This window comes from Parasteatoda tepidariorum, chromosome 10 (genome assembly GCF_043381705.1).
Source record: "Parasteatoda tepidariorum isolate YZ-2023 chromosome 10, CAS_Ptep_4.0, whole genome shotgun sequence".
Lineage (NCBI taxonomy): Eukaryota > Metazoa > Arthropoda > Arachnida > Araneae > Theridiidae > Parasteatoda > Parasteatoda tepidariorum.
Genome location: NC_092213.1, coordinates 50,778,942 through 50,792,500, shown reverse-complemented (window position 1 = coordinate 50,792,500; position 13,559 = coordinate 50,778,942). Strand labels below are relative to the sequence as shown.

The 13,559-nt window shown below is 27.0% G+C and overlaps 3 protein-coding genes across 5 annotated transcripts in view; 1 reads left to right on the top strand and 2 right to left on the bottom strand.

Annotated features, from left to right (window-relative positions):
• Positions 1–256: 256 nt before the first annotated feature.
• LOC107445475 (gastrula zinc finger protein XlCGF57.1) lies at positions 257–1,072 on the bottom strand. The gene has a single exon (XM_016059868.2). The coding sequence runs from the start codon at positions 1,070–1,072 to the stop codon at positions 257–259; it is 816 nt and encodes a 271-aa protein (XP_015915354.1).
• A 948-nt stretch (positions 1,073–2,020) lies between these two features.
• Positions 2,021–10,472, top strand: LOC107445489 (uncharacterized). 2 transcript variants are annotated; one of them, XM_016059890.3, is made up of 6 exons: positions 2,021–2,155; positions 4,506–4,736; positions 4,837–4,924; positions 8,975–9,122; positions 9,209–9,288; positions 10,098–10,472. In XM_016059890.3, the coding sequence occupies exons 2-6, from the start codon at positions 4,519–4,521 to the stop codon at positions 10,221–10,223; spliced, it is 660 nt and encodes a 219-aa protein (XP_015915376.1). In that variant the 5' UTR covers positions 2,021–2,155; positions 4,506–4,518; the 3' UTR covers positions 10,224–10,472. The 2 variants fall into 2 exon arrangements, with proteins under 2 accessions (XP_015915376.1, XP_015915377.1); XM_016059891.3 differs by having other exon boundaries at positions 2,041–2,142.
• Positions 10,473–10,815: 343 nt separating this feature from the next.
• Positions 10,816–13,559, bottom strand: part of LOC107445488 (transforming growth factor-beta receptor-associated protein 1) — a 35,552-nt gene continuing 32,808 nt past the window's right edge. For both annotated transcript variants that reach the window (XR_006225862.2, XM_016059889.3), the window contains exons 21-22: positions 12,443–12,633; positions 10,816–11,224 (exon numbers count right to left, since the gene is read on the bottom strand). Coding sequence is in view for 1 of the 2 variants with exons in the window: in XM_016059889.3 (XP_015915375.1) it covers positions 11,077–11,224; positions 12,443–12,633 (339 nt within the window). In the remaining variant the exon portion in view is untranslated. The remainder of the gene's footprint in view (positions 11,225–12,442; positions 12,634–13,559) is intronic.

Here is a 13,559-nt window from a genome sequence, read left to right as displayed (position 1 = left end):
TTGAGCAGAATCTTGTACCTATTTACAATTTAAAAACTTCTTGAAAAGGTTTTTAGCAATTTTTGCAATAACAGGACCCTATTTGCACAAATTCACAAAAGCAGGACCCTGGTTGAAAGAATGTGACTTAACGCTTATTTTATATTCACAAATTATGAGTAGTTTTTTCACCATTTTACAAAAACAGGACTTTTCACAAAATGTCTGGACAGACCCCTGATTAAATTTCTTCTATTTGTGATGAGCACTCTCTAATTCATGATAAAGTACTCTCTCTAGTATGAATAAGAGCATGCTTAGTTAAGCTTATTTTTTGAGTGAATGTTTTATCACATACATTGCATAAAAAAGGCTTTTCTCCGGTATGAACAAGAGCGTGTCTAGTTAAAGAAGTTTTCCGCGAGAAAGTTTTATCGCACACACTGCATGAATAAGGTTTCTCTCCCGTATGAATAAGAGTGTGTTTAATTACAGAATTTCTCCATGAGAATTTTTTATCACACACACTGCATGAATAACGTTTCTCCTTATTATGAATCACAAAGTGATCGTTTAAACTGTTTTTACAGGTGAAAGATTTATTACACACGTTGCATGAAAAAGGTTTCTCTCTAGTATGAACCCGTAAGTGCTTAGCTAAGTAATTTTTCCACATGAAAGTTTTATCACACACAATGCATGAATAAGGTTTTTCCCCACTATGAACACGAGAGTGCTCACTTAAACTTCCTCTTTGTGTGAATGTTTTATAACATATATTACATGAATAAGGTTTCTCTCCAGTATGAGCAAGAGAGTGTTGAGTTAAAGATTGTCTTCGTAAGAAAGTTTTCGCACAAACACTGCATGAATAAGGTTTCTCTTCCATATGAACAAGACAATGTGCTTTTAAATTAGCTTTCTGTTTGAATGTTTTATCACACACATTGCATGAAAAAGGCTTTTCTGCATTGTGAATAAAAGAATGCTGATCTAAACTACACTTCCAAGCAAAAGATTTATCACACAGATTGCAGGCATAACGTTTTTGTTTCGTTAAATTACACTCCTTTAAATTATATTTTTCAGACATGCTTCATGAATAACGTTTTTTACCTGAATAAACAAGAAAAAACTTAAGGACTTATTTTATTGTTTGGTTATGCTCACAGAGTGAATGAAAATGATTAGAACATCATGTTGTATTAAAATTAAATTTCATGAGAACGTTTTACAACAATAACCGCATGAATAAGACTTTTCGTTAGTATGAATGAGTGATTTTAATTAAAATGCGATTTTTGGTTTTATAAAGTATGAATAAAATTTCTTTCGAGCATTAAAATTTTATTTATGTTAAAACCTTATTTCTTCCAACAAACATATTGTTAATGATTATTTTCAGTGTAAACAAGATGTTAAACCACTATAATTTTCAAATGTTGCATTAAAGAATCTGTAATGAAGCACTATTTTTTTTTTAGTATTGAAGAGAGAAAGTTGTCCATTTTAAATTGTCAAAGTTACATTCTAAGTTTTATTCAAGATGATGTTCTCTTATGATCAAGTTAGAAACCCTTATTGAAAAAGGTTGCGCAATAGGGGAATGTAAATATCAATCGAGACAAACGTAATAAAATTTTGCGAGCTAATGGTTTATTTTAATTCACCGGAAAACTATTATCAACATTTAGCTATTTGATTAATGTTTTGATATTTTAGATTCGGAGAAGATGCGACGAACTTAACGCTATGCAGACTCCATGCTTATAGCTCTTTATTTGTGACAAAATTAAGTAATTCTCTGAACGCTTAAAATTCAAGGACGCAAACAAGAAACTGATTGGAGAATTTTTCGCAAGTTAATATATTTCACCAATCAGATTCACACCTGTCAAATTTCTTAATACAGTAAGAACAGTGCGCTTTGCTATTTACATACATTTTAAGGTCTTAATGTTTGAATAATTTAAATTATAATCGGTTCAAGAATATTTTTTAACTCTCTTATTTATTTCTCATTTGAGTTTACTAAAAGATAAAAAATTAAGCAAAAGTCATTGGTTAGCTAAGCATGTCGTATGAAAAGTGAAGAGAGCATCTATTTTTCATTAGTTTCGCTTTTGCGTTTACTGCTATTATTTTTCCGATTTTTCCTATCGAGTAAGGGCTGAACGTTAGTATTTTAATTTTTTTAATATTAAAATAATTTTTATTATTTTATATTGTTTTCCTTAGAAATTTTGCCGTTATAATTATATTAATTACATATTACTTTCTGTTTTGCACTATGATTTTTGCTTGTGAGCTAACTTGCATATTTTTAAAATTAAAAATATGTTCTTTTATTGAATTGCATTAATGGGGTTAACAACAGATGCTAAAAATTTGAAAACATTTTTTCTCTATTAAATGATTTCCTTTATTATATACTTTGAAAAAGGTAGCTTTATTATGTATTCATAAATTTTGATTCAGAAGAGCAGGTAACAATTTTTGCATGCTGTTTTCTTTAAAAAAGATGCTGATGTAACATTATGTGTTACCTACTTAACAACTAGTTTTTAAATTTGTAAAAGTTATTGAGTAAGTGCAATGACTTATTAGTACTGCTCGAATTTTTGAACTCTAACATATGCTTTTTAAAGTCTACAAATACAACATTGGTAAATGGCGTTATTGCTCAGATTTATTAAATCAATTCCTTCATGTGATTGAAATATTTACCAGAAAATATTATATATAAACCATNTTGTGTTTAGAAGCTCTCGCGGGCCGCACTTCAGTAGTCGAAGGGCCGCATTTGGCCCGCGGGCCGCAGGTTGTGCACCCCTAGCTTAATGTTTCATATTTTATTACATTTACATTATTTTTGTGCACATGAATTTGAAGTGAAAATGCTGCCAAATAATTTCAGTTTTCTCCCTAAACGTTTTTAGAAGAGCGGCCGACACCCTTTGCCCTTTTCTAAAAACCGCCATTCCTTAAATACGCTGCCTTTTTATTCATATTCCATTTTGGAAAAAAATTAATTCACTGTTTAAACAATAATTACACAGTGGTTAAATTATCTGTGTTTATAGGTTTAATTTTGTTTTTTGTTAGAATTATTCTTTACTGGTTTAATTTTTATAAGTTTCTCTTTTTTTTGGAGGTGTATTAGTTACTCTCTTAAGTGATTCTAAAATTATTTTTTAAATAAATATTTTTTTTAAAAAAAGCATCATTGCTTGCTTATTTTCTCATAATTTTTAGTTTAAATTATATGAAAAAGCTTTCAAATTGTTTATTCATTATTATAATAATTTTTTTTTCCACGCACACCCACAGCATTGTGCTCAGTGATTGTAGGGGAGATTTCTGTATCGTAATCTGTGGCAGAATTATTGCCAAGTCTTGGCAACTTCCGGGCAGCGGCCTGCTAGAAACTAAAAAAAAAATCCCAGAAAGGGACCAACTCGAAATGTAGGTATAACTCGTAGCCACCCCCCGGCAAACATCTACATGTTTTTTTTAAAGAAATTTGCTAGTTTAAAATCTATTTGGCACCTTGGCGATTGTAGTTGGCGCAACAGATCACGATATGGAAATATCCTGATTGTCTTTTAGCATACTTTTAATTATTTTTTATAAACTAGACATTTTTCTCATATTTTGATAATGTGTGAGAATTACTTTTCTCGAATACACATTTAAAATAGTATAAGAGGGTAATTCAAAAATTTTTAAGATCAAATTCAGTTATTGCATACTAATAGAATTATATTTTCATTTTGATAAATTTTTATGGTGTTAAGTGAGTGAGTGTCCTTTCAAAACTTAAAAGAGCCTTATTCTGTGAGGAAGCACTCTTACCTTTTTTGTTGCTAGGGAGAACCCTGTAATTGTATGATCTGACTGTAGCTATTCGCCAGTCTTATTGTAGGATATTGTTTACCAGATATCTACCTACAACAATTTTAATTAACAAACTACAATATATTTACTAGATTCTAATCATAACTATAGAGTAGGACCATACCTGGCATTTACCTTGTACCCAACCAGATTAATTTTATTTTACCCAGCTTTATCCATACATTTCATTACCCGGACCCGGCAAAAAAATTCTCTGAGTACCCAGATCTCATTTTTAGTCTCCAGGCCCAGTAGTGGGTACCCTAAATGGGTGTTTACTGGGTATCTAGAGCCAAGTAATATTCATTTTAATTAATATTCTATATAGTTCAACACAACCATATTCAGATTTACAGTAACTTTAAAACTCTTCATTTTAACTAAATTAATATGATAATTTAATAAATACAAATTAGAACTAGGGAATTAATGATAGTTATTAAATGTTAATAAAAGCATAATGATTAAAAGTCAGATTACTGAAGATTTTATTAAGTACCCGAAACCAATCTGGTAAAAGGTTCCATTTTCATCGGATACCCAGACTTGGCAAAATTATTACACACAATACATTTCTACTATATAGTATCAAAATTTTTTGAATTAACATATAATTTTTTATTCTCTAGGTTATTCTCTGAAATGAGTTCATTTTTAAAGGAAAAATGGGAAAATCTAACAGCCAGCTTACAAATGAGCACACAAGAAAAGTGGTGGGATATATTATGCTCTCGATACTCAGAACCTTGTAGGAAGTTTCACACATTTTTTCATCTGGAACACATGTTTAAGCTTATGGACTCAAATAGTGATGATATTCATGACAAAACATCAATGTCTTATGCTATATTTTTTCATGAGTGAGTGTTTTGTTTTGATCATAAGATTGTTTAATTAAATGTGGTAATTTGGTATTTAATTTGAAATTTGCTTTAACTTGCATTACTTTTTTGCTTGCAGCATTGTTTATGATGCCAAATCCCAAGATAACGAAGAAGAAAGTGTCAAGGTTTTCAGAGAATTTGCAGGAGATTCTGGAATAGTAGAAGTAATATTTTCTGAGTTTATTTAGTATTCCAAATTATGTGCCTTTTGTAGATGATCCAATTGGTCTTTTAATAAATTATCATTATAATTCTTTACTTTTACTACCTATGACAAAGATCTTTGAATTTGATGAATTAGATTAAATTATTAAAATCAGTAGAATTTGCCTTGCAAAAATTATCTGTTTAAATTACTTAGTATTTATTAAATTTTCTAGAAGACTTATTATATCATATGTGGCCAGGGTCTGAAGGTGTTAAAATAAGTGTACTTGTTAATGGAAAAACTTAAAAAATACTTAAGGTAGAACAAGTTGACAAATTTGAGAGGTTAAAACAAAATGTTTATTCTTGAAACCCACCCACCATGAATGTTGAAATAAGAAAACATGTTGACTTCTAAATAAACGTGGAAAACGAGAGAAAAAAACGTGGTAGCCAAGGGATAAAATTGTTGTTAAACAAGGCAAATCTAGTTGGGATACATTTCTAAGCGAAAAATGGAGGTGTGGATTTGATTCACTGATCATTAATCAAAATGGCATTCATATGAAATAAACTTAATTCTAGATCATCAAGATGAGCTGATGTAACAGGTTATCAACGTTAAATTTATCTCCAAAGGTCCTGATTATGTGCAGCAATGTCTTTACTGTTTCCGTTTCTCAATGTTATTAATTTCATTTTTTTTACAACAAGTGTTTTCTAATAATGTGTTTATCATTTATTAAACGGCTTAGAATTTATTTAAAAATATTTCATTATAATAATATAAATTTCGGTTGTTCAAAAGTTCCATGCCTGTCCTTATGGCACCTAACAAAAATGGACATGAACTTAGGTACGACCAAATAATTAGGAGTCTTCCGGAGTTTAGGAGACATCTTAGGTTTTGTTTAAGATGAACACAGAAAAATTTTATAGCATATTTATTAATTTTATTATTAAGATTTTTTTTAAAATTTTAAGTTGAGACTTATTACTTATGATTGACAATACTTGTATTCTTTATAAATCCTGTAAATGATGTAAGAAATTTTTTTTTTCAAGTTGGATGAGATTAATAAGAAAATTTGATGATTTAGGGAATTGAATGAAATTTACTTTTTAAAAACACTTAGGAATTATTATTTTAAATTAAAAGTGAAAAGATAAAAAAGTGAAAGGTAGTTCAGATATTAAATTTGATTGTTTGCAGATCATATTAAAGTTATAATTATAGTTTATATTATTTAAAATTATTTAAAATTATAGTTTGTAAGCTATGTATGTTGTGTTCTTGTACTTTTCCAAGATTGTTAAACAAGCTTTTAAATGAAATGCTTATTTTATTCTCAAAACTACTAAGTTTTTTAGAATTAAAATTACACCCAAATTAATATACTTTTTTCGATTACATTGACTTAGGTCTAATTTGTTAATTTTGGAGTTATAAACTTGTGTTACAATTAATTAGTTTGCCTGTTTTTAATTTTGCCTTTCAATGTATTCTTGCAATAGTTATTTTATTTCTTTAATTACTGAAAATGAACATTCTAATTTTAATAAATTGCTTCTTTTAAAGCAAAAATATATTTTATTATTATTTATTTTTTTAAGTTGCTTTATCTATGGACATTTTATTTTTATCATTTTTCAAACATTTCATTGCTTAAAAGTTATAGCCGTTTTTAGTTTTGCTCTTCAATGTTTAGATCTGCCCTTCATAATGATTAGTTGCCTATTTTGAGAAGTCTTTTATAATGATTTCCTGGATAATTCATTTTTTAATGATGTAAGTTTTATTCTTTTGATTTCTGTTATTATTTGTGTTTCTTTTACTTTTACTTGATTTTTAATGTTTTATCTAATACTATGCAAAGTTAATTTTGTACAATCTTTTCTTCCTATTATTGTTTGTCGTGTTCGTATTATTTTCCAAGGAAAAAAAACACCACTAGGTTTAATGGTCACTGAATAAAATATTCTTTAAGGCCCTTTAAAAATACATTCTTTTTGCAGTTCCACTAAAAAATTAATTAAGTAGGACCTTGAGTTTTTGCTTAAAAATTTTAATATAAAATAAATGTTTGTTTTTTTTAAATTTCGTTTATAAGAATTAACTTAATTTTTTTTAACTTCAAATTTCATATTATTATTTAATTTTTATATGCATATCATTAGAGGCCTTTAGAAGTGAGAAATATTGTGTTTAAGGCTCCTTTTTAAATAATCATTACAAAAATCTTTTAAGTTAACCATATATTATAATTCTGCAATTTTATTATAAAATGGAATACAATATTTTTGAATTTCTAAAAAAAATTTAAAATTTTTTAATTTCTTTGGTGTGACCCTCCTATCCTAGATATGTAATGCCCTAACAATGCTTTTGTTCTAATTATTTTATTTAACTTTGACATCAGTGCAAATAATAATGTTTAATATAACAAAATAAAATTTAGTGTGAAAATTAAAACAGTAATATGTCTCAGAAATTTTTGATTAATTAAAGTATGGTATGTATGAATAACCTTTATAATATTTTTTATAACCACTCTGAATAACTTTTGATCCTAATGATCAGATTTTCACATACTAGGAGTCAATCTTAAAGGTTTGAGAGGATAACCTCAAATAAGCTAATTAGTTAATACCAGTACAGACTATGTTTTAAGTTACAAAATGGGACACAGAAATGCACTTTCTCTGAATGAACACACCTTTTTTACTATGGATTTTTGACCTTCCAAAATATAGTAGGTAGCTGCAATCTGGGAAATAGGTTCCTAATAGTTTGGTCAAAAGAGTGGCCTCTTAATATACATTTTTCTTTTGCATATTTGCCATATTTCTTTAAAAAAAATTCTGCACACAGTTATAAAATTCTTTCATCCAAAAAAATTATCCATGCAAAAATTTTTAATAATAGATGAAAAGAAAAAATTTTGAACTGTAATGTGTACAAACTTTTATATCTTTTAAAGAATGTAATTTTATAAAAAAAAATACAAAGTTAGAACGAAATCATTCAAATAATTGAATTGTAAAAAGTTGTAATATTTAAAATTTGATTTCACAGAAACTACTCCCAAAATAGTGAGAAAAAAATTGCATTGCATCTTTTGTAGTAAATTTTTAATTACTTATTGGATTAAAAATGCAGGAAATATATTTTCAGACATACGAAACATCAATAAACTAGCTATAGAAATATTAGTACCATGAGCTTAATAAACCAGTGAAATCATCTGATTAATAAAGTCTGAATAAAAGCAGGTAAAAATGAATAATATTGGGTTAACAAGAAAGTAATTTAGGTTCTTTAGGGTGAAGTAAAACTCAATTTGTTCTATGCGAAAAAATGAAGTTCAATTAGTGAAATATTTTCCATTCTGTTTGATGTTGTTTTGCCATCTTTGATGATCCAACACTCATAGAACTTTTTTTTTAAAAAAAAAAACTTTTTACCAAATATGAGTTGCAGTCATCCTTATTACTAAAATTTTTCTTACTTAAAAAGTTGTGTAAATTTAAAATAAACGATAGTCTGATAGTGCAAGGTCGGAGCTGTATTGAGGATGTGGTTCCAGTCGAACTTCAATGATTTTGTACATACTTCTAAAGATGTGTGAAGCGATGCACTGCCGTGGCCCTGACCTTGCATCATCAGGTTATCGTTTATTTCGAAGTTTACAAAACCTCAGATTGCACTTGGTTGAGTTTTTTGTAAATAAGGATCAGAAGTTCTAAAAGTGTTGGATCATGAAGTTACCAGAAATTTAGCAAAATGTCATGAAACTGAAAGGAAGATTCTTTCATTTTTTATATAGAAAAAAATAGTTTTTTCCACTAGAAAAGTTATTTTTTTGCCAACCCAAACCCAATTACTTTATTAGTTTCAATCAATTTAATTTGTAGTTAAGTTTCTAAGCTTACAAACAAAATGCAGTAAAAGTTTTTAATTTTGACAAGACGAATGACTTTAATAAAAAGTCAATTTCTATTAGATTAAAATATATATTATATAAAGTTTATGGGTTAGTTCTTAAAACATCTATTTAATGTTTCAGAATGAAGAATTAGTAACAAAAGTAGTAGATCTTATAATGTCTTCTAAAGGTTGTACTGAAGAACATATGAGTGAAGGATTATTTGGAAAAGATGATGTGCACTATTTTCAAGATTTTGATATTAATTATTTAAGTGCAAAAAATTCAGGTTTGTAAATTTTTCTTTAAATAGCATCTTTTATGTCAATTCAACACAATTTGTTTGCTTCATTTTAAATTTATTTTGTTTTCCAGATTATTTGAAATATGCATCAATGATTGAAGAGGAATACAGTTTTATACCGAAAACTAAATACTGCTTCATGCGTTTAAAGGTATTATTTAAAGTTTTTGAATTACTGGATGTTTTACATGCCCATTTATTGACTCAATGACAAAGTCTAAAGTATATTTTCATTTTATTTAAATTAATATAAAATATATTTCAGCTATTTTTGAAAGAAAAGTATTATCTCTAGTTTTCCCTATTAGAAATATTGTGTCTGCATTATTACTAAGCTTTTAATAATAGTCTTTTTAAAAGAAATTTCCCTAAAATAGAAAATAACAAAGAATCTTTTTGCATTACTTGTATATGTAGTACTACCACAACTTTGTAAGTTCTAAACATAGTAAAGATATATTAAAATATTACAATTTATAAATATATAAAAAACACTAATAAATGAACACTCTTAACATAAAATTAAACACTCAATATACCTATTATGTAATGGGTACATACTCAATAACTTTTTTCTTTTGATCCCGTGTTAATTTAAAATTTAATCATAATATTTATGCTGAAATAATAATGGATAAATATTTCGTAATTTGTTGAAATAAATGTTTATATTTATTTTTGTAATTCTACATCACACCATTTTTTGAACTTTTAATGAAATAAGAACTTAATAAATTTTATCAATTGATCTAAAATAGATACAAACTGTTCAAATTTTCAAAAAAAGAATGCAAGCTATTTGTTAAATTACGTGAATAAACTACATACCTATTTTTTTTCTCTTCATTCAGTGAACTTTTTTTATGTAAAAAATAATTTTTTTAAAAGTTGTATATCAAATGTTACTCACAAAGTATAGTTCAAAAAAATTCCAATTTTAATGATTTCTTTCTAATGTAGGTACTTGAACATTTTTTACAAATTCCAAACATTTATGCTACTAAGATGTTTCGTGATAAATATGAAGAACAAGCTAGGAAGAATATAAAGGATGAAATACAAAGTCTAAACAAGTCTGCTTCATGACAAGTCTAATTGCAAGCTGAAAAATTAGATCATTTTATCTTGTGCATTTTGATGATATTGTGGCAAAATTTAGAAATCTATATTAATAATATTGTGTAACTAAGTTTTTGGTGTGTAAAAGTGTAGGACATTTGTAAATTCAAAATTTCACTACTTTTCTAGCTGAAATACATTTTTATTTGATTTTTTAAAATTTTATTGGCAGCTAATTTACACGTGAATATTTAAGAAATAAATTATATAAAAATAGTATTGTTTTATTTTTAACTTCGAACACCTGAATTATTTCCAAACATTTTGCTATATTATTATATGAACATTAATATAGCATTACATAATTAATATAATGCTATATTATTAATGTTGTAAGCACTATACATAAAAGCGCCTTTCACTTATTGGGTCAAATACTGCACATGTTATAGCTAAAATCTTTGTATTATTTTTATCACACTTGTCATAGTTTCAATAAATTATATACTTATAATTAATTATATAATTGCAACTAATCATTGTAATTATACCTGGTGGGAAGAAACTTAAAATACTTTTGAATCTTTAAGGGTTAGCAAAAATAAGGACATAAATTCAGTTTATTTGAAAATTAATTTATATGTTTCTTGGTTATATTACAACAAATGGAGATCCTATAAACATTTGTACAAGTTTACACTAGATAAAAAGTTTTGACCTCTCATTTTCCTCACAAGTAATTTTAATCACAATATAGTGGTATAAAGTGATGATTACATATAGTATTTCAAAAGCATCTATCTAAAATTTTGCATAGATAACATAAATTATAATAAACACTTCTTTGAAGTGACACCGGTTCTTTATTAAGGTCCTTTTATCACCTATGGTTGTAATGCTCTATTTTTGACTTAGATGAATCTGAGGATAAGTTCATATGTTTGGCACACTGGATGTGAGTTATGCTTGAATTGGAATGTCTTGCAAAAGCAGGCTCTACAAATGAACGTTTACAAGCAGCACAAAGTCTATAGAAACAAAATAAAAAGTTCAGTAAGTTTTATTCTGAGATCTCAAACTAACAGCTTTTTCATAAAAGGTGCACAGAAAAAAGGTTTTCCATATTTTTAACCAAGAGTTAAATATCAAAGCGTTAAAAAGCTAGGCAAGTTTAAAACACTGAGAATGTGATTTTTTAAAAATGTTTATGGATTTATTATTATTGATTACATGTTAATAATAAGAGAACATAAACTTTAGCTTCCTTTAAGATGAGAAAAGCATTTTTAGGATTAGCAGATTTTTTTCTTTTGTCAAAAAGTAAGCAAAGCTGTTAGATTGGATCGTTGATACAGAAAAGTTTGTTTTTGAGAAACTCTTAAGAAATCTTTATTATAGCAGTAATGAACAAAACATAAAATCAGTAGTTCTGCTTTAAGCTGACATGAAAGCAAAAAAAAAAAAAAAAAAAATTCCTTTTTTAAATGAAAGATTATCCCAGTGCATCAATTTCCCAGTGTTGCAACAAATGGGGTAAGTTTTTTTTAAGAGTGCTGAATGAATAAGATCACACAATTGAGTAGAATGTTAAGTATAAATGTCAAAATTGAATTTTAACCCTTTAAGCATCCAGTTCCTGTGCAAAATTGTACACAAACTCCCTTGTTACCTACTACCTTTACTAGTCACTGTGAGTTAATATACTTTTAGGAGGGAAAAAGTTTTTAATTTACCCAATGAAATGATATTTGTATTGAATCATAATATATAAAATTTTTTGCATGAAATAAACATCAAACTGTTGCGTTTTTTTTAATTTTTGACTCGCTAAAAGAAAGTTTATCTTTACAATGACAGACATTTTTTGCTAAAAGGCAGTTTATTTACTAAAAGCCAATTTTTAAATTTTTTTTAAGAATTAATTTAAGCTAAACAGACAAAATATTTTACATTACATTTGGCAGATTAGATGACTTTTTTAAGTTGAAAATGTTAAAAAGAATCAAAATAGTGTTATTTTTTAGTCGGTTATAGTCATCTCCTAAAACATTTGTTATAACACTATTAAGATAACCCTGTTGAAAAGCCACCAGTTCCGATTTAAGAAATTCGGAAAATGCTGGTAGTGACACTGAACAAGTCTAACAGCTTTTTATAATACAATTTAAAATTAAGTGTTTGAAAAGTTTGTTGTTAAAATATTATTAAACAAGTGGATTAAGATAGTTGGTATTAATGCAACTTACTTGTCTTCTGTCATTAAGACAGAAGTGTTTTCAACATGAATTTTAGAAAACTTCACTTGCAAATTTTCACCCCTTGAAAGAGCACTTTGTAGTCTGCAACAATATCGATAATGTAAACTGGATCGCAAGGCTCTGATTAAAAATTGGTCCAAAATTGCTACTGACCAGTTAGGAGGAATCAACTGCATTACCTATTGAAATATATAAAAGTACTTAAATGTAACAAAACAAAGAAAATATAATAGATTTCTAATAGTCATCAATTAATTATAGTTAATGAACATAAATTTTTATTTATTTTTTTAATAATAAGTTAATTTTAAGGTAAAAATGTCACACAAATAAGAAAAACTTAACTTCTTAGAAAAGAAACCACTACATTATGTTTTCAATTATGTTAAGGTTTAAAATAATTAAAATGCAACACTTTAACGATATTTTATAAATAAATTTTTTTTATTGATATATAAAAGAAAAGGTTTAAATTCTAGTACAGCAAAATATTTAAGTTTAGCTGGAAAACTAGGTTCTTTTAAAAACACATCACTTTATTCATCTTTTGGTAGTGCATAAATTTATATTGTTTGCACAATTGCTTTTAATCACATGAAGTGACAAAAATGGATAAAACCAAGAAAATTAGGATGCTCAAGTTTTTCAAAAACAAAATATATGAAACCTCAAATATCTTTTTAAAAAAATCTTTTTTAAATGCCCATTAAATAATTTAAAACTTCCAGGGATGATTGTGCTCGGGAAAAAGTCCGGATTTCCGGATTTTTCGCTAGCTGTGATCCGGAAGTTTCCAGAGATCGAAGGTTCAGACGTTTCAAAAAATCATTGATCACAAAAGTTTCCGGAAATCAAATTTTCAAAGGTGGAACTTAAAAACACAGTTTATTTTATTTGTTTGTAAGGGAGAGCCAGATATTTTATAAGCTTATATTCATGATTATTAAATTTTTATCAGTAAATAGTTATTATAATCATAAACTCAAAAAAGAAAGACATATTTGTAAATTTCAATTACTTCTCCAGGTCATCATAGGTATGTGTAAAATTTTAAATATATTTTAAGTAAACTAAGAAATATTGAGAAAAAGGAAAAAACCTTGTT

Excerpts from the sequence above, each read along its gene's own strand:
- LOC107445489 (XM_016059890.3), top strand. The coding sequence starts at position 4,519 with ATGAGTTCATTTTTAAAGGAAAAATGGGAAAATCTAACAGCCAGCTTA. Across the intron at positions 4,925-8,974 it reads GAGATTCTGGAATAGTAGAA|AATGAAGAATTAGTAACAAA; the intron begins GTAATATTTTCT and ends TTAATGTTTCAG. Across the intron at positions 9,123-9,208 it reads TTTAAGTGCAAAAAATTCAG|ATTATTTGAAATATGCATCA; the intron begins GTTTGTAAATTT and ends TTTGTTTTCCAG.
- LOC107445475 (XM_016059868.2), bottom strand. The coding sequence starts at position 1,072 with ATGTCTGAAAAATATAATTTAAAGGAGTGTAATTTAACGAAACAAAAA.